General features: G+C 35.8%; 2 protein-coding genes and 1 long non-coding RNA gene across 4 annotated transcripts; 2 read left to right on the top strand and 1 right to left on the bottom strand.

Annotated features, from left to right (window-relative positions):
• The first annotated feature begins 340 nt into the window (after positions 1-340).
• Positions 341-1,170, top strand: LOC135075547 (uncharacterized). Its single transcript, XR_010258051.1, has 2 exons — positions 341-416; positions 953-1,170. It is a non-coding gene; the product is annotated as an uncharacterized LOC135075547 (long non-coding RNA).
• Positions 1,171-7,831: 6,661 nt separating this feature from the next.
• On the bottom strand, positions 7,832-13,189 carry LOC135088588 (G2/mitotic-specific cyclin-B). The gene is made up of 8 exons (XM_063983485.1): positions 13,084-13,189; positions 12,977-13,006; positions 12,678-12,889; positions 12,403-12,535; positions 11,677-12,108; positions 10,084-10,206; positions 9,505-9,725; positions 7,832-9,062 (listed from the first exon to the last, which is right to left on the bottom strand). The coding sequence occupies exons 2-8, from the start codon at positions 13,001-13,003 to the stop codon at positions 8,657-8,659; spliced, it is 1,554 nt and encodes a 517-aa protein (XP_063839555.1). The 5' UTR covers positions 13,004-13,006; positions 13,084-13,189; the 3' UTR covers positions 7,832-8,656.
• A 5,145-nt stretch (positions 13,190-18,334) lies between these two features.
• On the top strand, positions 18,335-22,545 carry LOC135088592 (guanylate kinase). Of its 2 annotated transcripts, none has more exons than XM_063983506.1 (5): positions 18,335-18,485; positions 18,575-18,842; positions 19,577-19,800; positions 20,040-20,147; positions 22,221-22,545. In XM_063983506.1, the coding sequence occupies exons 2-5, from the start codon at positions 18,586-18,588 to the stop codon at positions 22,235-22,237; spliced, it is 606 nt and encodes a 201-aa protein (XP_063839576.1). In that variant the 5' UTR covers positions 18,335-18,485; positions 18,575-18,585; the 3' UTR covers positions 22,238-22,545. The 2 variants fall into 2 exon arrangements, with proteins under 2 accessions (XP_063839576.1, XP_063839568.1); XM_063983498.1 differs by lacking the exon at positions 22,221-22,545 and adding an exon at positions 20,532-20,673.
• Positions 22,546-22,796: the final 251 nt, after the last annotated feature.

A 22,796-nucleotide genomic window follows, 5' to 3' on the forward strand; every position in this document is an offset into this window, starting at 1 on the left:
TACTTAGATAAAGAGTCGATTTTGAAAATAGCTTTCAGTTTAATGCGGGCTTTACGCGTGCTCTACAATAGGCAATTTTATAGCTCTCGCATAGAAAGCCGTATTGTACTTTGGCAATGCGCAATTTCGTATAGAGATGCATTTGTGTTTCACAGAAGGGTTAGACACCGCAGTTTCACTCTAATAATTGCAAAATGGAAGTGTATAGGGGAGACTGGCCCAAAGCGGGCACTCCGCCTAAAGCGGGCACCCCCCTCTAAACTTATACTCATTTGCTCGACTTGTTGTCTTGTCTTGTTAACGTTATCCCCCCGCCCCGCCGCTCCCGCGGAAGTCGTATGCGCCAACTCCGAGTGACAACACCACGCGTGGACAGCGATAAACGAAATTCGTCAATTTTATTTGAAAAAACAAAGGTATGTTCGTTGTGTTTTGGATTAAACTGAGTGACGTACGTTATTATCAATGTATGCGTAATGTGTTGCACCTACTTTACCGTGTTTTAAGGATATTTCCTTGAAAAATATTTAAAAGGAATTATAGTTTATGTTTTATGAAACGTGGTGTGGCGCAAAAGGCAAAGTGAGCAGGGCAAAATGAGCATGCTCACTTTACCCTCTTCATAGCCATATAAACTAACTTGCTTTTATTGTTAGTCCTCTATATTTATCGTGTAGGTATAGTCCGTTTTTCTTTGCTAGTCGAACAATGTAAACAATCTTTTTATAAATTTTAAAGTAATATTAGTGAAAAAAGTTATAAATTATATGATTTGAAAAGATATCGGTTTTCAACGATGACTTACCTATGTAGGTTGTGAGCTTTGTGTTTATCTTATTTTAAAACGAATTATTTCGTTAAAAAAAAATATTAAGATACTTTACAATATTGGACAAGCAAAGAAAAACAGACTTTAGTGTAGACATTAATCTCTTATTATTTGACTTTTTAGATGGTAAATAAATATAAAAGAAAATCACAACAAGGTTCTTGGAGTGAAGCTGTAATACTTCAGCTCAAAAGCTTCAAAATACTAGAAGATAATGATTCAAGACTGCATTATTCAAAGAGAGTTCCTTCTGATTAGTTTTATGTTTTAATTTTTATGTTGTTTGATGAATTTTTATGTCTAGAATCTATTTTTTCGCAATAAAGAAAGTATGATTCTCATTCTGTGTTTGAATAGAGACATTCCTTATTATTCAAAGGTCAAAATTATATAGTAAAAATAAAAAAAAAACTATTGCCCTCTGCATGCCCGTTTTGCCCGTGTGCCGGTGCTCGCTTTAGGCCACCCCCTCGGGCAAAGTGAGCAAGTGATAGTGTTTCGTATTTGAGTACCTACTTTTTATATATTAGACAAATGAATGATTTGAAAACGCCATGTCAAACTACAATAAATGTAGTAACTGATCACGATAAAAACTTATTCCGTTTTGCTTATTCTGTGTGTTTTTTTCCTACTTTACCTTAAGGTGCCCGCTTTGGGCCAGTCTCCCCTAAACCTTTACCTATGTATTTAACCGACTTCTAAAAGGAGGGGGTTCTCAATTCAGTTGTTTATGTACCTATTTTATACTAAACCTAAATAAAGAGAACAGGAGAAAGACACTAATGAACAAATGCTCTTATTGATCTCACATACAAGGGAAACTAGAAGAATTCGAATTACTGCAGTGTAAAGTGCAAGCATTTTTTACACAGACAAAATTAAATACTTCCACGCTATTTTCTCCGTCTCATTGACAGAGGTACAACAAAAGAAAACAAAATACTACAAGCACACTATTTTAGGTAAAGAACCAAGTTCATTCTTTATCTAAGTAACATTTTAATAAGATCCATTGAATGGATATAGCTCAAATAATGATTATGCCTGCCTGTTAAAGTTTCTTGCACTAATAATGACTTTTTCAGAAATAAACTAATGATTAACTCTCACAACTGCAAGCTTTCACGCGATTTTATCCACCATTTTGCATCTCCACAGACTCGCAAAAAAATCCACAGATTAAAAATAATCACCCCACTTTCCATATCTCTGTTGAGACGTACCTTTTGCTCGCAAAGTGCCGATTATTCGGCTCTTATTTTATTTGCGAGCCGATCGGGCCCGTGTAGATAGATGGAGCAATCAGTCTGGGCCAGGGTCCCGCTGACGCATCTCAAGAAGGCCTACCCTTCGGAGGGTATTTATTGATCGCACGCTGTAAATCTAGCGGATGTGTTTAGGTAATAAACAAAACAACGATAACGGGTGAATAGCTGAATAAGCGGTTTAAAGTGAGTGTTTACTTAATAATATAAGTATTCTTAACAATAAACATATTTATGAGCTGAAATAGACATACAAAAATATCTGAAAACGTAATACCTATTATGTGACGTAGAAAATTTTTATAAAAGTTTCTTGTACATACAAACAGATGGCCCACAAAAGGAGATGCGTAATGCATGGCGTTTTCAAATACCTATTTTCTAAAAATAGGGATTCATTTCGATGTGATCATAATACGGAACCTTATCGCTTGGCATTTTTCAATTTTCTCTGACGTGTGTAAAGTGAAAAATCTTTCAAGACACCATTTTCTCTTCCTACAAATACCGCCATTAACATGTCCAAAATAAAACAAATACGTGAGCATTAATTCAATCAAGCCTTATAATCAGTTTATGCACCTTCGGCCCTTATCTTCCCGCCACACGTAATTAGTAAACTGGATCAAACTAGTCAAACATGTAAGCTCGCCTAAACAGAGAGCACGTATTGAGCCGCTAATCTTTGCGCGAACAAATCAAATGAAGGGAGAGTTATTGCAGGACGTGAATGGAGTGACAATTGCCAACGTCTCCGTGCATTCGCTTCTGTCTAATAAAAGCTCCAAATACGAATCTGGAGGTATCACTGGAGGTATATTTTTGAATGTTTAGAATTCTAATTCATTAAAAATCTGAAATATTAAACCTTAATTGATATTTTTGGAGTTCCAGCCTTGACACTTGGCGGGACTTTAAAAATATCAATCATCAAACGCCTGCGCATGCATAGGTATATCGTAACAAAACTAAAAAAAAGGATAGACCTGGCCACTATGTGTTACCTACGAATCGAATGCCGAACTTCCATCACTGCACTACGGAGTGAAAAATTGTCAAGTCAGTCGCCTACTTCTTTTTTTTTGTTAATTTTTTTTTTAACTTGTTGATATTATTATTTGTTTACACAGTTTAATAAAAGATCCCTTATGGACATCGACAGTGATTGCCCGATGCTTCCCTAACCCCGGCAGGATCAGACGCACGTCAACAGTTTTCACCCCATTTCGCGTTTTTACGGCGTCCGCTACGGGGCGAGTCAACAACGGCTGCTCAGATACAGCCAGATTATGGATTATGATATCAGTTACATTTTAATTTCAAGGTAAGCATTAATTAGTACATTTTGATAATTTTTTTTAAGTCGTATCTGTATAATAAAGAAAAGATAGTAAATATGAAGTTGGGGGAAGGTTCTGGGGCGAAAATATACATATTTTTGTTTGGATTTTTGGCCATTATTCTGTACTCGTGTAAAGTAATAACAGCTGAACAGATTTTGATTAGGTCTTCACACTTTAGTAGTTTAGGATTGATTTCAGACGGGTAAAAGCAGAATAAATAAAGCTTAACCTCTCTTAAGTATACCTACTAAAATTTATGATAGTATTTTAAAGCATAGGATAAACCGTCGTATTTTTTTTTCATTGAGATCACTGGGAAAAATCTATGCTTAATGCACTGTTATTTATAATTTTATTCCGTTCTTCGTCTCTTGTGCATAATTTCAAACAAGCCGCAGCCTGTTCACCACCGTCGGCGTTCTGCACTCAATTATTTTTGTGCGTGCTTAATTACCCGAGTAATGGAACTGCCTTTTTATTTAAGAGAAATACGTAAATTAAAAATACAATTTACGAAGCAAAGTTCAACTAATTTGTGGTAATGAAAACTAAGTAAGCAACGTGACGATGTCACAGACGCCTGGGGTACTTACCTAATTGTGAATAGTTTATTTTGGCTGGATATAAATTCTTACAATATATTTTCGTTACACTATATTAAATTGTCACAGTTAATTTCATCTTAACAACATTGTTTATATTGAGTCGCTTATTTTTGCATGTTGCAAACATCTTACTACTTACAAATGAACTACTGGGCGAATTTTCATAAAACTTAAGTGATTTATTCTGCCTTACGAGTATACTTAAAGATGCTCACAATCTAGAGTCGCAGGCAAGGGTTAGATAAATACGACTACAATTCGTGGTCAAAGTCTCATGAGCAGGTTCTTGCAGCTTGGCTGGCGCCAGGCTCTTTGGGTAACCTATCATATTTATGACATTTTACTTGGCAATATCTTCTTGTCTTATAGTTATTTATCTCAAAAACCGTCTTTTTGCTCTACATTTTCATGTCGTATACCGTGCTTTTACAAGTACACCGTACAGCAACATAAATAAGTAGGAACCGCACGGTTGAATCGGTACCTAAATGGAAATGAAAGAATATCGTAAAATATCGTCGCTAACGTAAATGCTGTTGGCTGCGTTATTTATACGGGGCTTTTGAAACGGTGGCCCTTTTAACGGCAGTTTTAAGTGCTACCCGCGGCCGTCCGGTACATCGCTGATCGCTGCGGTGCGGTGCGACGCGGTGCGAGAGGTAGGCGATCGCGATTTAGACGGTAAGCAAGTGACCATTGAGCTCAAGCTTCTCGTTTTATGTTTATTGCCTGGACACGAGAGATGCGCGCGATTTGCGATTTGAATAACGCTTCTCACACACTACATACGTTGCATTAAGTATTTAGGAATTAAGCGTAGTCATGACTTAACCCAAAGCATTACGGACCATATATGTTCCTGCCATATCGTGCTTGGCTTAGCTTCAATAATGAAACTGAAGAAATTTAATATTACATTTCTCGTAGTATCGTCTACGACAAGCTTCGCGTAACGGCCCTACGACTACGAGAGCTATGACCACCTGCTACGACCGGTTGCTATGAAATGCTACGAGATGTGATTTATTAATGCTTAATTTATTTATTAATAATGAATACTTCCTTTGTCGGTCTTTTCAAACTTTTCGCAATGATATTGAAAACAACTTTTTCAATACTCTTCATACTTGTACCATAAACCCAAACGATGATGGCAAAATGTAAGTACTAACTATTTTTTTTACGAGCAAACAACGTAATTGATTTTAAAATACGTTATCCGTAATCATTATAATGTACATGAATGCATGGATTCAGAGCAAAAGTGAAAAGTTTCGTAAGTTGCACACGTATCGACAGTAAAGTTTTTTGTTATTATACTTTAGAAACTTTTTTTGCAAAGGAATTTGTGTAAATCTGTTGTATGTTTTTGTTGGTACATATCATATATCGTAAAATAGAAACCCAACTTAGTGAATCGTAGATAGTAGTCGTATTAGCCAACGTTCGGCGCACGCCACACGACGGCCGCGCGAGCGCACAGCGTGTCCGACAAACTCGTTAAAACTTGGGAAACAACGGAGACACTCCCGACTGCGACGTTAAGTAGAAAAGTATAACGCAACAATAATATGAAACATTTTGTTGCGACGAAACTTCGCGATATTTAAGCTGATACCTAGACTAGACGGCGAACTTTTTAATTTTTCACAGTTTAAATGTGCTTCCAAGGAAAGTGTTTTAGTCGGTCGGAGGAAACATTTTTTGCTGTCACTACGATGAAAAACTGACTACCAAGAGCGTCAAAAAGTATAGCGGGCTTACAGCTCAGAGTAAATTTTACTAGGGTTTACAAAAGATAAAAATAATATTTACGCCAAAAGACTCTACTTACGTGAATAATTGTGATCAAAGTCTTTGTGATGTGCCTCTAATTTGTTTTGTTGAGTCGGGCTTACACAATTTGTTAAAATCGTTTATTGCTACTGTAGTAGTTTGTATTTTTTAGCATACTTAGGTGCCTAGAAGTCTAAATTCTAGCTGGACTGCTATTTTTGATGACTGAATGGAAAACGATTTCCAAGCTAAAGTCGAGTACAAGTTGTGGGCATAGCTTAAAACCTCGTAAAAATTGGAAAATTGTAATGTAACGTTCCTCTTTTTTAGTAAAGCGTCATTCGCATTTCTATGTACATTACAATTTTCAAATTATCGTTAAGTATGTACCCTAATTTACACATTTTAATTTTAAACTAAAAGTAGAGCAGTACCTCTAGTAGGAAAAACTTTCGAGTTCGTTTCGTTGCGTATTCAAAGTGTCATCGAAAAATTTTGTATGAAAAATTAAACAGCGCCCCCTATATTATAGCCGCCCTAGGGGGCGCTGTTTAATTTTTCATACAAAATTTTTCGATGACACTTTGAATACGCAACGAAACGAACTCGAAAGTTTTTCCTACTAGAGGTACTGGTAAGGTTCGTGTTCGTACATCAACTTGCAATAACTGGGAGTAATCAACAGAACAATAGCGGTTTAGTGTAGGCGCCGTTAAAATTATAAATATCCAGGGGCTCACTAACTGCCCCAGTATTCCGTTAAGAGGATTCCCAAAGCTGTAAATTGCGTGAGCGAAATATTTACGAGACAGGCTTTCGCGGCATTACGGCGACTATGTGCATACATTGCGCCGCTCGCTTGTTGCAAAAATGCAACAACATGGCGCTATTGCATTAACAATACGCCACCCTCCAGATAACTGCGATGTTTATTGGCGCCGCCACAATGTAAGTAAAAACTGACGATTTATTTACAATATCACACGTTGAGTATACCGTCATTATGATCGACATGTTAATAGCTGTATGTACACTGCAAAATAAAGGAAACATAGGAATTCAATGCTGTTGAAACATTGTTAAACAAATAAAATAAAATAAATAAAATAGGCCTCTCCCGTTAATATCCAGCGCCTAGTTTTTATTAGATCAGGTACAAAGATCGGCTGATAGATCAGCTATCTTCTATCTGTCACTTAAATTTTTTGTCTAGGTCTATACTTAACTACGACATTAATCTATCTACCTACAGCAAAGTTCTCAAATGCATCGTCGTAAAACTCGGAAACTTCGTTACAAAATCTAAAATCCGCAAAAAAGCCCGGGAAAGGCGTACAAATTTCTTTGTTTTTCCACTGCAGGAGTCCGCCGGTCACTGAAAAAAACGGGAACAAAAACGATTCGGCTAACCGCCAAGCGTTAATAAATTCTTCGAATTTGCGGCGACGGGAACCATGGCGGACGCACGAGCGGACACTAGCACTCTGCCACACAACGCTGCCCGCGGATAGAGGAATGTTCTGGTTTTGGAAATTTTTAGTTAGCACTTTTCGGTTGACGGCAGAACGCCAGCTGGAAATGCGTTATCTTTGCGGTTCACGAGCGATTCGAGTAGGATAAATTCTTTTGTTGAATGCTATCTTAAATTTTACGTTAATTTACTTACTTGATTAATGGTAATGCAGTTGTTTTGCATTAGGTTAATCAGATGCAAGGCTATAAACGTTCATTAGTTCTTCTAAAAAGACGTCTCTAAAAATAGTGGGTTCAATTTACTAGTCAGGGAAGTAAAAAAAATTTTTTTCAAACGCGCTCGGTATCTAGAAAGGGGAAATTTTAGATTGAAATAACTAGACCCACCCATCATAAACATTATTGGAAGAGCTAATATTAAAAACTAAAAATAAATCAGACCTAAAAAATTTCAGGCGAATTTACATACACCAAACAATGTTCGGATTTCCTTGTTTACTTTTAAAGTTTCAACATTATGAATCAAAATAACAACACTTGTTTGTAGGTATTCGTAAAACATATTTTATTTTCAACAAATTACAGCGTATATTCTAATCACAGGTCTATCAAATTACAATTATTCAAAATATCTTAAAAATGCCTTACCATATAAAATATTAGTACACAAGTCTCGTTGCAAACGTCAAGAGTTTTTGGTCCAGAGTCATTAAACTAAAATTTATAATCATACCTACAAACTGTGATTCAATGTCATGAATACATAATTATTAGAATACCCATTATTCTATAATCATTCATTAAACATGTACTGACCAGAAATATATTTTTACGTAACAGATAACGAAACAATAGGTGGCAGTATTGTTAAACTTTATAGGTAACATTTGAAAAGCGTAAAAATATTTATTTTCCGATTAGATATGCTAATTACAAAGTAGAATAGATGAGATTTCTGAAACCTCAGAACACACAGGACTTTCACAGAATGATTATAACAAATAAATACGTTACAAAAACATCATCAAGTTATATCTATTACAATTCAAAATTGAAATAAAATAATGGATTATATGACTTATCAATGCAATACATAAATACAATAATTAATCAGTGTCAACATTAACTAAAGAATATCTAAAATCTCACCGTCATACAATATTACGTCTAAAACTAACATTATAAGTAAGTGGAACAGGTACACCTAAAACCAAACTTACACAAAAATCAGTCCATTGTCACATTCACGTAAAAATTGAATACAACTTCGTGTCGGCAGACAAGCAGTCATCACAAGCTCCTAATAGCAACACACAAATTCATAAAACAAAATAGTCCAGGACCTTGTTACTAATCTTAGTTTTACGTGGTAGATGAGACCATACTTGAGTTAGAGGGAATCTTCGCCAGTTCATAGATAGCTTCTCCTTTCAGTTGCGGCAGGCTCGACACCTTAGCTAACGTCGCGTCTAAGTATTTGTTGTATACAGCTTTGTATTTGGAGTTTTCTACGTTGATAACAATTTTCGCTAGCTTTCTGATGATGGGGTCAATGTGTTCTAGGGAGTAGCAGGAGTAGTACGACAGAGTAGGGGTCCAGACATCCTCTAGTTTCTTGCTCGATAGTAAGTACAGCGACAGGCAAATCGCAGCGGCCGCGAGCTCCGACGGTCGGTAGTGCGCCATTGAATATTCAACTAAGCAAAGATCGACGAAATATTTAGCCAAGTGGTGGTTCTTTGACGTTCCATGTGCGGCTTTGACAAACCTGAAAACAAATAAAAAATCGAATAAGCATTCAGGCAATATAGAAATTAGATCATCCATAACTACTAAAAGATTGACTTGTGGAAATATTTCAATCGTTTTCAGCCGAATGACATCCACTGCTGGACAATCAAAGGCCTCCCCCAAAGATTTCCACAAGACCGGTCCTGCGGCCCGCATCCAGAATTCCAGACACTTCCCGCGACCTTCACCAGATCGTCGGTCCACCTAGTGGGTGACCTGCCTACACTACGTCTTCCGGCTCGTGGTCGCCACTCGAATGTGCTATTATTTACTGTAACTCAATGCCATGGAATTCTCTGGAGATGACAAGTAATGTTTCCTACTGTGGTATTTTATTTCAGCAGATAGAATAGTCAAGAAAATCTTTTTTTAAATCATAAAAACTAAGAGTCAAGTAGAAACAAAACATGTAGAAATACCTTCTCAAAAAACTAAGTGGTATCGGTCTGGCAAGACAGAAGCCGAGCTTCGACATGATTTCCCTCTCGCACTGGAATACATCGGACTTGCTGTATGCGTTGTCCGTTACGTAGACAAAGTCTCCAACGTCTGGTGGGTAGATCTCTTCGTACTTGCTGGCGATGAACATGGCAGTTACACCGACTAGCTGGAGCTGGTTCCTCTGCACATTTGGCATGGCCTGAAAGTAAATATTCTTTAATTTATATGTGTAGAAAGATTGTTTTCTACTACAGCAATCTTGCAAAACGACACAAAATTCAATCTCATTGAGGTCTTTCATTGACACAATGTAATTTTTTTAGACCAAATACAGGGAAGTCTGATTGACATTGAATCCAGTTTTGAACATTGTTATGAAACAATTTTGACCCAGGATAATGATATTAAATAGTACACATATACTAGAATTCAAAAATTAACCCAAGATAAAATATTATAAAAATAAACACAATCCTCATGGAAGTCACACACAATTAATTTCAAATTATGTTCTTGATAAAAATTGTTGAATTAATAAATTAGACAAAACTTCTTACCTGTAAATATCGGTCAATTATTCCTACAGTCAGGTGGAATGTCTCGAGTACCAGAGAAAACTGACGTTGTACTTCAACCAACCAGTCAATCAGCGTGGCCCTCATTTTTCCAGTGATCACAGTCTGAAAAAAAAAACAACATTTAAAAACCTATGTGAAAGTTGCAAGTGGCATAATACATAATTAATTTTTAAATCCATTTTCCCTTATCTATACTTATAATTAGACATGCCACGAATATTCGGCTACTATTCGGTATTCGGCCTATTCGGCCACTTTGTTTGGTATTCGGTATTCGGCCGAATAATAGGTACTATTCGGCCGAATAACGAATACCAAATCATGGAAAAAAAAGATACATCATATTATTCAAGATTTGTCTTTATTATCAATTACAATACTTTAATAAGTAAAATTAAACAGCGGTAAGTTGTGATGGATAAAAACAAGCTTTTCAGCATTCAGCAAACGATTACGCTTTTCATCATAAATGATACCAGCTTCAGAAAACAACCTCTCACTATACACGCTACTCCCGGGAGAAGAAAGATAAACTTTAGCAAATTTCGAGAGGTTTGGGTATTGTTTTTCATTAGCTGACCACCACTTGTAAGGATCAGCTTTCCGATCTAGTCGATTTGATTTCAAACAAAAATCCATCTCATTTGCCACAGTATTCTTCTCCACGTTCTCCTCATCATTACTATTTCGCATTTATCTTTAGCGACTTCCTCAAAGCAGTTCCAGAAACTGTCGTGTATTTCAAGATGACACGACAGACAGGTCGTAATCTGTCGTATTATTATTTACGCACTCGACTAGCATGTACTTTGTGCCGAATATTCGGCCGCCGAATATTCGGCGCTTCGGCCGACAGCGTTGCCGAATATTCGGTATTCGGTATTCGGCCAAATCACTATTCGTGGCAACTCTACTTATAATAAATCTGTAGAGAGGTCAATTCTGTACATGAAATATATTTTCAAAATAACTATCAGGGGGTGATTAGTGATCGATACTGATGCCAAAAATGCAATCAGTAAAATTTTTGTCTGTCTATCTGTCTGTCTGTCCGTCTGTATGTTCCTTATAGAAACAAAAACTGCTCGACGGATTTTAACGAAACTTGGTACAATTATTCTTCATACTCCTGGGCAGGTTATAGTATACTTAGGAATTCCCATGGGAACAGGATTTAGCGGGAAAATCCTTTTGTATGAAAAATCTAAACCACTTAAGTTAGACACTTGAAATTTGGCATGTAGGTACCTTAGTAAACTTAAAGCTTAGTTACAACAAATAATTCCCGTAATTCCCACGGGAACGGGAATTCGCGGGAAAATCCTTTTGTATGAAAAATCTAAACCGCTTAAGTTAGACGCTTGAAATTTGGCATGCAGGTACCTTAGTAAACTTAAAACTTAGTTACAACAGGATATTGCAAAATTCCCACGGGCACGGGAGTTAGCGAGAAAAAACATTTGTATGAAAAAATCTAAACCGCGTGAGATAGATGAAGGGGGTAAAACGGGATCCACGCGTACGAAGTCGCGGGCGGCCGCTAGTGATTCTATAAAGTCAAACGTTTTTTACCTGTTTCTTCAAGTGGTCTAATTCAATAGGATATTTCTCTTCCAATTCAGTCAGGTAATGGTAAATGTCTTTTATGTAAATGGACATAAGCAATGGGCTGTTCTTGTCTCCGGCATCAATGTCTTCGATGTCCTCGGGCAACTCGGGCGTTGACTTTTGCAAAACTGAATGTAACTGTGCTGCTTTCTTTTCTACTTTATTTTGGTCAATAATGCCCAGAACTTGTTCAGAGTGCGTTGTGGATTCAGCCAACCTCAGTTTCCCCAAGGACTCCGTCGGGTCTTTCAGGATAGGCTTTAGCTTACTCTCTCTGACAATATTCTCCTTAACAGTTGGCAGTTTAGAGGACTTTTTAGTATCTTGAAAGCATTTCTTAGCTTGGATCATAATATTTATGGATTCTTTAACCTCCAGTGGCTTGTTTTCCTTGGCCTGGAATATAAGCAATATAATTAAATGTTGCAATTAATCTGCAAAAATATCTCTGGTATCACTTGAAAAAGGAATGCAACAAATCCCATTCTTAACAACAAACTACCTATTGAGTTTTAAGAAAAACATTTTAAAACATTTAAGTTGCATTATTCATTTTTTCATTAGTAGGTACCTACATATTTTTGCTAATAAATTAACAGAAAGAAATTAAAAGTTCTTATCTAAGGAAAATATAATTAAAATCTGACATAGTTGAGGAATAATACCATGCTAGACAGAAAAATAGCCTACCTTAGAACGAGCAGCGGCCCTAGCAGCAAGATTAGCTGTGCTTTCTTCTCTTCGGAGAGGTGGTCTTGAAGAGGGCTGAATAAGCTTGCTGGGAAGTCCTGTGTCGACTTTGGATTGCACATGGCTGTAGTTACTGCAAATTAAAAATTATTATTTGCTTGGTTTACGTGAAATTATGGAGGTTTAGATTCGTTGTGTTATTATGATAGTCAGCCCTTATTACGAAAAAGAAAATATTTTTGCAGAGGGTAGAACTAGGAATAAAAAAATTATACCTTTTGGCATTGCCTCGACAAAGTGAAGTTTTCTTCTCATATTCCGCAGTAGCCACGGCAACTTTGCCGACATGGATATCTCGCTGGGCCTGCACATTGCTGTTGATGTCTCCTAGTGCTCCACGCATCGTCAGCCCTTGCCGTTTCGCAGGCAACGCCATACCACTTTTCCCTTTGACGGCGAACACATTTTCTTGATCATGGATCTGCATCTATAATATTATTAAAACAATACAACCGTAAAGAAATACCCAAACATAGCAAATATAATGGTAAAAATGCAACAGTATTCAACTTACTGGTCTTTGTCTCCTGGCGATTTCCATTTTCTGTAAACAGTTTCTGGCACGTTTATATAAAGTAACACAAAAAGGCCACACGCCTAACTTAATGGACGCTAAATTACTTTCAGTTTTGATGCTTTTGAACTTAATTTCTTGTCTGCTATCGAGCCGATCAGCCACCGACCGAGCTTCGTTTTCCGATTTGTTTGCTTCAGGAGGACGGGTTGACTGGAAATAACGGATACAAATTCAAATCAAATGCTACGTTGTGATTGGATTGATGTTTGCCGGACAATCATGAGCTAGACTTTTAATATTTAATTATCTCAAGATTACATTATTAAATAGTAATTAAAACCAAAAATTACTTTAATAAATAAACATGATTTTTCGTATTATTTTTTTGTATATAAAGTCATTAAACACTTCAAAGTATTTAAATAATACGAAAATTACTAAAAACCGGAAACAGCTGTGTTCATACTTTTTCAATGATGTGGCAACCATGTAAACGATTATACAGCTTATGACCAATTTCTAGATCACTTTATTCCATAACATATTAATGTTTAAAATAATTCCATTGAGATTGTATTTTAATAGAAAGCGTTAATACGCCTTCGTACTCGTATGCGGTAGCGAAACGACTTGACGAAAAAACTGTTATTAATTAATGATAGTGAGTAAAGTTTCGCATAATAATATGCTATAAATAAAATAATAAAGCACAGGGCCAGCTAGCCTCAAACTAAACAACTATACTTGTGTTATGGGTGCTAGCTTAACGAATACTACTTAAAAATACTTTTTTAATACAAACAAAATTATACATAGTAACCCAGACCCATCACAGAAATTAAAATTCGTCATTTCAATTTCTACCTGGCCAGGAATCGAACCCGGGACCTCTCGGTATAGTAGTCCATTCTGAACCACTACACCAAACGGCTGACTATGTAAGCTATGTCTCTCTCTAGCACACTATATATTAAATGGTTGCATCCTTGTCGGTATAGCCTGACCAGGAACATAAAAACCCTCGCCATGTTGCGGAAAACTAATGGTACTAATTTCTTTTAATGGCAACAGTAACTGAAAACTTCATTGACATGTCACCTTGCATGTCAGTCTATTGTTGTCAAACTGTAAACAAACTTTATTTTAAATGTTTGCAATTGATTTTGTGAATTAAATTGCTAAAATGTTTTTATAGTCGTGAAAGAAAAGTGGTTCACGATGTGTTAATGTATTTGTCGAAGAGAAATACTAAGGGTTCGGACAATATTTTCATTGAATAATGTTTCCGACAAAGGTTGTCAAATTGACTGACATGTTTATCGTATAGTACAGTCCACTATGAAAATTAGCTGTAGTCTGTTTCAACTACCTATTTTAAAGTTTTTTGTCACTTTCTAAGTTTTGAATTTTATGGAATTGGGAAAGAAGTACCGAGTTTGAAGCGTTCATGAGCAGACATTGCAGTTGAATATTCAAGTTCTGAATTTGATTATTGATGAATAATAAAATAAATCCTACTAGCTCGATTGATGGTTTCATTTAATTTATTTAAACCAGGTTACTTTTAGTAATATTTTTCGTTAATTTATGAAAATATCAAATTAGCCCGTAATCCTGAATCCTGATACATAAATTTAGCCTATTAATTTAACACATGTACGACTGTACTCAGTGTTGCACTATCAAATGCAATTGAAGCGCCTCTATGCCAGGGTTTTTATGTTCCTGGTCAGGCTATACCTATTGTTTCGCAAGGAGTGTAACAACTAAATTTATAGACGCTACGTTTCACTGATAGTGTTTCGCATTGCAATGCGTCTGCACGCGTTCTACGCGACGCGCAGGGCCCCGATTGCACTAATTTGTAATGTCTCCAATTTATTTGCGTCTCATCTCTAGTCCACACTCTAGTCACGCTCCAATTTCATTCCGGCTGATTTTCCCTCATTCTCTCATTGAGGGCTATCGTTTTAGCGCTCACCAGTTAGCGCCACTGTAGAGTAAGGTCTTGTCGCTTGCTAGTTAGTGAAGACAGTGGCACCAACTGGTGAGCGCTAAAGTGGTAGGAGGACTATCGCATTTGCACTCATCAAGATGGCGCCACTGTAGAGTAAGGTCCTGTCAATCGCCAGGGGTGCCAACTGTTAAGTATAAAAACGATAGCCCTCAATTCGGAAAAGTTCACGCGCAAACAAACAAAGACAAAAACTTTCCATTCAAATTCCGAACACCTTATTTTTTTAACTAAAACACAGCAAATATTCGTGAAGCGTTTTACTTGCGTGTGAGATAAAGTAGCTTTCTGTCAGCTTTTACACGTAATACGTTCCATTCCATGTGCGTTACAGCTTCGTTTGAACTAGCTGTCAACAAAACAACACCGCCGCGATACGGATGTGCTCACAGCTGATTTTCGTTCGTCGTCCAGTGACGTCACATAATTATTTAGCGCAATCGGGGCGCTAACTTAATCAGGGCCGTCTTTAACCTACGGGCCCTGGACATTTAAGGATTAAGGGGGGCCCTTATCATCTGGAAACAGATCTTATTAGCAGATGGGGGGCCCCTCGTTGGCGGGGCCCTGGGCACGTGCCCAAAGTGTCCAGTGGGAAAGAGGTCAAAACAGCTGACGTACGCTGAGCCCCGATTACGGTAACTTTTAACGTCTACAATCCAGACGCGTTTCTGATTCTGCAATACGATTGGTCAAAACAGCTGACGTACGCTGTTGAACGACCAATCGTATCGCAGAATCGAAGAAGCGCGTCTGGATTGGAGACGTTAAAAATTATAGTAATCGGTGCTCAGTGGGTCTAGACAAAGTGCAAATTATAATCGCAAACCAGTCGAAAAGTGGTCGAAAGCCCCTTTTTTGTATGGAGTTTTGACGGATTCGATTTTCGATTCGATCAAAAAGTGCGTTTTGTCTAGGGGGGCTGGACTTAATACCTGTGTTGCGGGCACGGCATAGAGTTATTAACCAACCAGGAGTAGCAGCGCGCGTTTATTTCCATACAAAAAATTTCGCCATTTCCTGAGGGGGACGAGGTAATGACATTTGTGTAACAGCTGATGGCGCTGGGACACTATCGATATTTTTGTCGATGAGACTCATTGCTCTATGGTTCATAGTCTATGGTTTTTGTTTTAAATAATATGAATTAATTTATTATCTTAAGGAAGATTCAATGTTTCAGATCTCTATTTACAGGAAAATACGCAGAAGTTTGGCATTTCTTCCTTAGCACCAATACGAATTGTGAAGTTTATGAGTTACATGAAAAAAAAAACTAACAAGCCATTTATTTATGCAAGTAGGGCTTTTAAAAAGCAATTTAAAACGTCCCAGTATTAACCCTACCACCATTACCCTACTACCCATGAAATAGGTACCTAATATTTATACAGCGTGTCACCTTTTGATATCCCATTACTTTAAGGGTTTATTCTGTACATAAAAATAATTTATAATGTCCAAGAATCATGTGTTCCAAAATGCATATTTTCGAAGATATCATCATTTTTAGTTCTTAAACTGTCACCGCTATGACTGGTTTTTATAATTGCGACGTTTAAATAATTACACTAGTACAGACCACAGTACAGTAAGTGTAACCGTTCCAATGCAATATGCGCTTTTATTTTGTAGGAGATAAAGACGATTTTTAAGTCAACATGTCGTGAGGTTTATTCTTCGTTTGTATTATTCATAATTTAAAAGAAATGTAACGGTGTTTTACATAATAGTCGTATTTTTGACGAATGAATTTGCATGAAAAATGAAAAAGAAATAATGAATTGAAAAATATTAAATATGCCATTCGATCCTATTATGTGGTCGTATTAATACCCTAGAGTTATGGGATATCAAAAAGAAATATTTAATTATTTATATGTTTAACTTCTGATTTGGTTTGTGAATTAGCTATTTCGAAGAATTTACTAGGAGATTTAAATCAGGAGATAGCAATACTACAGTCCACACTAAAAAGAGAGGTCGGCCCACAGAGAGCGAGATAGAGATAAGTAGGTATTTGACTCAAGTTTTTGTTCCAAGTCTGGCCTCCATTTTTATCTTTAGCTTCATGGGAGCGGAGTGGCGATGAGCAAATAAGGGAATCTGATTGGTTATTCAAAAACTTTTCTGCTCCGCTCTGCCTTAGTGTAAACCGGACCTTAGAGGATGAACAGGAGGTGGTATTTGGAGTATTAATTCTCTTTCAATATTCAATATTGAATTTCGACGTTGAGAAGGGTAGCTCAACGTCGAAATTCAACTTTAAAAGATGGTATGGAACTCTGTTTCAATTTTCTTTTGTTCGGTTTATACGTAAAATTATTTACAGGAGAAGTGCGACTCTTACATTTTTCTAACAATACAATCACCAAGTCGATGTCGATATCGATATTTCATATTGTGCTGTACCACACTAAAATTTCCGCTGGGTGGCCAGCGTATTGAAATAAAAATGTACACTTTTGGGTTACCAAACACTGACCGTACTATGTAATAATGAAATAGGCAGATTCGACGAACATTATTTTATTGTATTAATACAAACGTTTGGACATAGGATTTATTTATATTAATTAATTAGTATATTGACCAAATAAAAAAAAACTTTCTTTTCCAAATACTTACTTCCTGCCAATAGGTAGGCAGTATCAAATTTTTAACATAGAATTTCGATTATATTCGTAAGTACACTATTCTTAAAAATTTTACAAAATTAGGAATTTGTGCTTTCCAGTGGCAACACTTCTTGAAATTTAGTTTTTTGCAAATTTAGTGTATTAATTAATGTAAAATAAATAAAATAATATTTACTGATGTAAGGTAATATTGTCCTTTTCAAGATTTGAAGTTTCAGATCTCTTTTTACAATAAAATACACTGCAATTAACCATTTTTGTCTCAGCACGTTACTCATCAATAGTGACATTTGGAATACGTCATTGGTGGCGCTGCAACTAGTTTTTATAAACTGAGTGAACCACTGGTCTACTCACATTGCTAGAGGGGATTGCCTGTCAGTTCCACTCCTGAGCCCCGATTACGGTAACTTTTAACGTCTACAATCCAGACGCGTTTCTGATTCTGCAATACGATTGGTCAAAACAGCTGACGTACGCTGTTGAACGACCAATCGTATCGCAGAATCGAGAAGCGTGTCTGGATTGTTGACGTTAAAAGTTACCGTAATCGGGGCTCTGGGTTAATAACTCTATGGGGCACGGCCATGTTCCTTCCCAAATCGTGTATGTATTATGCACGTTTATTTTAAAGGTTTGCCTGGTTCATAGTATACATGTCAATGGGTAGCCAACTGTCAGACTGGCTGGGCTGACGTCTAAACGTCATTAACGTCATAATTTACGTCTTGAGCCGCGCATGGTGAATGGGTTTTCTCGCTCAATAAATTATTTGTTTCTGCAAAGGGTCTCGAATTGACCAGATTTTGCTTCTAATATCAAGTTGAAGCTTTTATCACGAAGTTCTTCAGACGTAAGATTATTTTATTTATTAATAACATACGTCTAAAGCGCTAGTAACCTATGCGGCTGGCTAGTTTTAATCAAATTAATTTCCCGCAGTTTTTGCGACAATGGTGCAGAAAGGGCCTCGTCCTTTGGTGCTGTGTGGTCCTTCAGGGTCAGGCAAGAGTACATTACTGAAACGTCTGCTCAAGGAGTTTCCAGATAAGTTTGGATTTAGTGTGTCACACACAACGAGAAACCCACGACCGGGTGAGAAAGATGGAGTTCACTATCACTTCACTAACAAAAATGACATGATTGCTGCGGTGGAAAGGGGCGAGTTTATTGAGACCGCGACTTTCAGCGGGAATATGTATGGGACAAGGTAAGTTTCATGTGTTTTCCATAGTACTATTGAAAGAATTGGATTTTACCATGTGCTCGTTGTTTTGAGAGCATTGGCAAAATGCCAAAATGATTCGCTTCAGTTTCGTCATTGTTTACCTCCTTGCTCAAACTATGGTTAAGTATTTATGCGGATTCACGAAAGTATATGACATTATTTGCACATTGTAAAACTATGGAGGATGTGCAATTTATCCATATTTAATATCTTTTAAATTATATTTGATTGATAGCCTTCCTTTTTAAAATCCTGAGATAAATCAATAGTTTAAAACATTGTAAAGTAAATATTTTGCTTGCGTAAAAAACATTGCCACAACTGTTTGCTCATGCTAATAATATTGCCACAAAAGTTGTTAGGCAACTGTATCCATAGTATCATAATCTTGAATGAAGTCACTTGATTTAATCAAGAAGATTGATTGGTTCTTCCAATAGGTCTCATTATGAAAATGTTTACAATTTAAATTGTATATTATATGGAACATGTAGATAAATCAAATGTTTTTCAAATGATATCTATTTACTACCCACTGCAGGTATATTTCAAATTAATAATAGTAGCTAATTATTACTTCATTCATCTTACATTTAATATGTTTCAGTCATGGACCTATCAGGTCCATGGTTTCACTGATTTAAGTCATTTTTTAAGTTTAAAACATCTACTAGCCCAAGTTCAGTAAACTAATTGGCTGCTTTATAACTTTCCAGCAAACGAGCTGTTGATGACGTTCGCCGCACCGGCAAGATTTGCGTGCTGGACATCGAAATTGAGGGTGTGAAGCAGGTCAAGCAAACAGATCTCGATCCACTGCTAGTGTTTGTGATGCCGCCTTCAATTGAAGAGCTGGAAAGACGTTTACGAGCTCGTAACACTGAAAATGAGGAAACATTGAGGAAACGCTTGGATACTGCTATCAGAGAAATTGAATTTGGTATGTAATGAGTTATTATATTTTATTGTTTACATACATAATTTATGATGATTGTTATGTAAGATATTGCTGTTATCTCTTTCTCGTAGTTATCTAATTCTCAATAATGTTTGTGTTAATCATTGTTTAGGTAATAAACTCTATAATATATCTTGTTTTATCTTTGTTGTTACAGTTATGAATTTATTGTTTACTGGTTTCTTACATATGTTAATGTGAAGTCTTATGCAATTTTACAGGCAAGCTACCAAACAATTTTCACATCATAATAATGAATGACAATTTGGACAAGGCATATTCAGATCTGCGCGAGTTTATTGCCCAGAATACTCAGGACAAAGAAGAAGGTAAGATTCAAATCTTCAAATTCAAATGCATTAATTGATTATTTTGAATATTGTGCTAATTCTGCCTACACATTAGAGACTTGACCTTTGTATAAACTACCCTGCAAAAAGACTGCCATAATTTCAGTTTTGTGCCCAAGAATTTTTAATTAACCAGATCAAAGAACTAGTTTTTAGAAACTCAGTTTGGTTGTTTGTTATGCTTTCATGAAAAACCTGAAAAGAACATTAATTTGGTAAAATCAAAGTTGTTGCCAAGATTTGGTTGTGACCATCTGCTAGTAATATGTAATTATAAAAACATGGCATGGTTATTTTAATTTTTTGGTTTGTTTGTGTGTGTGTGTGATTTTATATTAACAACATTACTAACAATTTCGACAGAATCCGTGGATGAAGCAAATGACCCCAAGGACAATTGAATACCACAGCAAGAAAATCAACATTCCTGTAGTTTAAAAGTTACTTATAAATGTTGTTAAAGCTATTGATCGCCCCAACAAAACTAAAGAATTTTAAAATACAATATGAATTTTGATAAACTACCTCTTAATAATATGGACAGTATTCTATCTATAACCATGTGATGGTTAAATTGAAAATAGTTGGTATATGAACAGTTGAAATTGCAATATGAAGTGTTTATGTTATTAGTTTAGTACCTGATGGTGTTGTACAAGTCATTTATTTGTTTACATTGTTATCTCATTATTTTTTAAAGCAAGTCATAATCAGAATATACACATTTCATGAGTGTGAAATCAACTGTGTACTTTAGTAATTTGTTTGCATTTAATATAGGTAAATGTTATTATGTAGTTGGATATTATTGTTAATTACAGAGTTGGAAGAATGGATTGCTAACTGAAATCAAAAAGCAAAATAAAGATTGTACCTATGTATAAAGGGTTCAGGATAATTCGGTTAATAATCCATTCAATTAACTCTACAAATGTTGAGAATAGATGTATTCAATGTTAGATTATAGTAACTTAGTGCAATTCTGCTAAAAACATTTAAATCAATGTTGAGTGCCGGCTTTTTAGCGCGGCATCTGCATAATATTTTATTATTTGATACAATTACATTCCCAGGCCTAAATAATTGGTCATACGTTTAAAATTTAGGGTGCCAAATTTTTCAGATTTAATAGCATAATATAAAAAAAAACACCTACTACAAATTATTCGGTAAATTGGCTATTGGTCATTATAATGGTTTCTTTGACAATCATTTTATTAACTTTGCCTGTTTTTAAATTGTTTTACTTTATATACTTTAATTATTATGACTGTGCATGGAATTGTTCAGCTTGCCAATGCGATGAATATTACTAATAATATAAATAAACTAAGATTAATCAAATTCTTTGTGTGTAAGATCTCTGAACTAACATAAAACTTATAATAATTATATCAATAGTACCTTCTCTTAAAACTGTATTAGATGTCTAGTAATACAAGTCACAAGCGACATAATTACTAGACATTTTCGATGAATGTTTATGCCTACTTGGCTTACCTTCAACAATTTTACAAAATAAATAATGGACTGTGAAGACCACTAAAACATGTTCTAAAGCCATGTTTTTGATGTTTAGATTTTAACTCCTCTATAAATAAATTATTGATGTTGTGGTGCACAGGGTGTTTGGCTATTCTAGAGGTGTATAATTTTATATAAGTTTAGTTAAGAAATTGACCGAAATTCATTTCATAATTTTTTATTTTAAATGTAAGAATACTGGAGTACCTATAGATAATTATTTGAAATGGGTGTTTGCGGATTTCGAAAATTTCACTTTTTTAATCGTACCTGTTACATGGACCTATATTTTTATAGGTCCATAATCCGTTATTATGTATTTGCTTACTATACATTTCCAGAATCTCACATCCAAGCACCCTGTAGATGTTTTAGAGTTTAGACAATATGATTGTCTTTAAATACTCGTACTTAGACAATTCAGTGACATAAATGTAGGTAAATACTAAATACCTTTCAACTTCTAAGTTGTAAAATATTACATTTGTTTATAATATGATCAACTAATACACAATTTTGCTTTTTTAGCTCTACGTGGCCTGTAAGGAGATTGAAGAAGTTACTTGTTTAGTATAAGATTAACTGCCTATTTATTATATTTGTGGCTTATTTTCGTGAATAATCCAACCAAATCATCTTCATTTCGATGTTGAGTTCTAAAACCATTCCATAAAGAATTAGCAACTGTGCGAATACTAACGTTTTATTATGTACTATGTTATGTACCTTTTGTGATTTTGCATATTTTTGTAAAGGTATTTCAAGTAACAATGAATTGTTATTAAACCAATTTACTTATGTAGTGTATTTACGTATAACGTGATGACATCAATAAAGTAATAAAATATAGAAATTTGCTTTTTATTTTGACTCTCTTGAGGTAAGAAATTGCAAGACAGACATTCATCGAAGCTCGGCTTCGAAATAGCATTCCATTATCCCCTGCAAGGAGCTAGAGCATGGAATGTACTTACTTACCACCGCGCGAACGTTGCAGTCCCGTTGCACGTTGGCATGCTTGGGTATTTCGCCGAAACAGTAAATTTTCTGTGTCCAGGCAGGCGAACACATGTTTTTTTATATCTATCTGTATAAAACTATTTT

This window comes from Ostrinia nubilalis, chromosome 1 (assembly GCF_963855985.1).
Source record: "Ostrinia nubilalis chromosome 1, ilOstNubi1.1, whole genome shotgun sequence".
NCBI classification, from domain to species: Eukaryota; Metazoa; Arthropoda; class Insecta; order Lepidoptera; family Crambidae; genus Ostrinia; species Ostrinia nubilalis.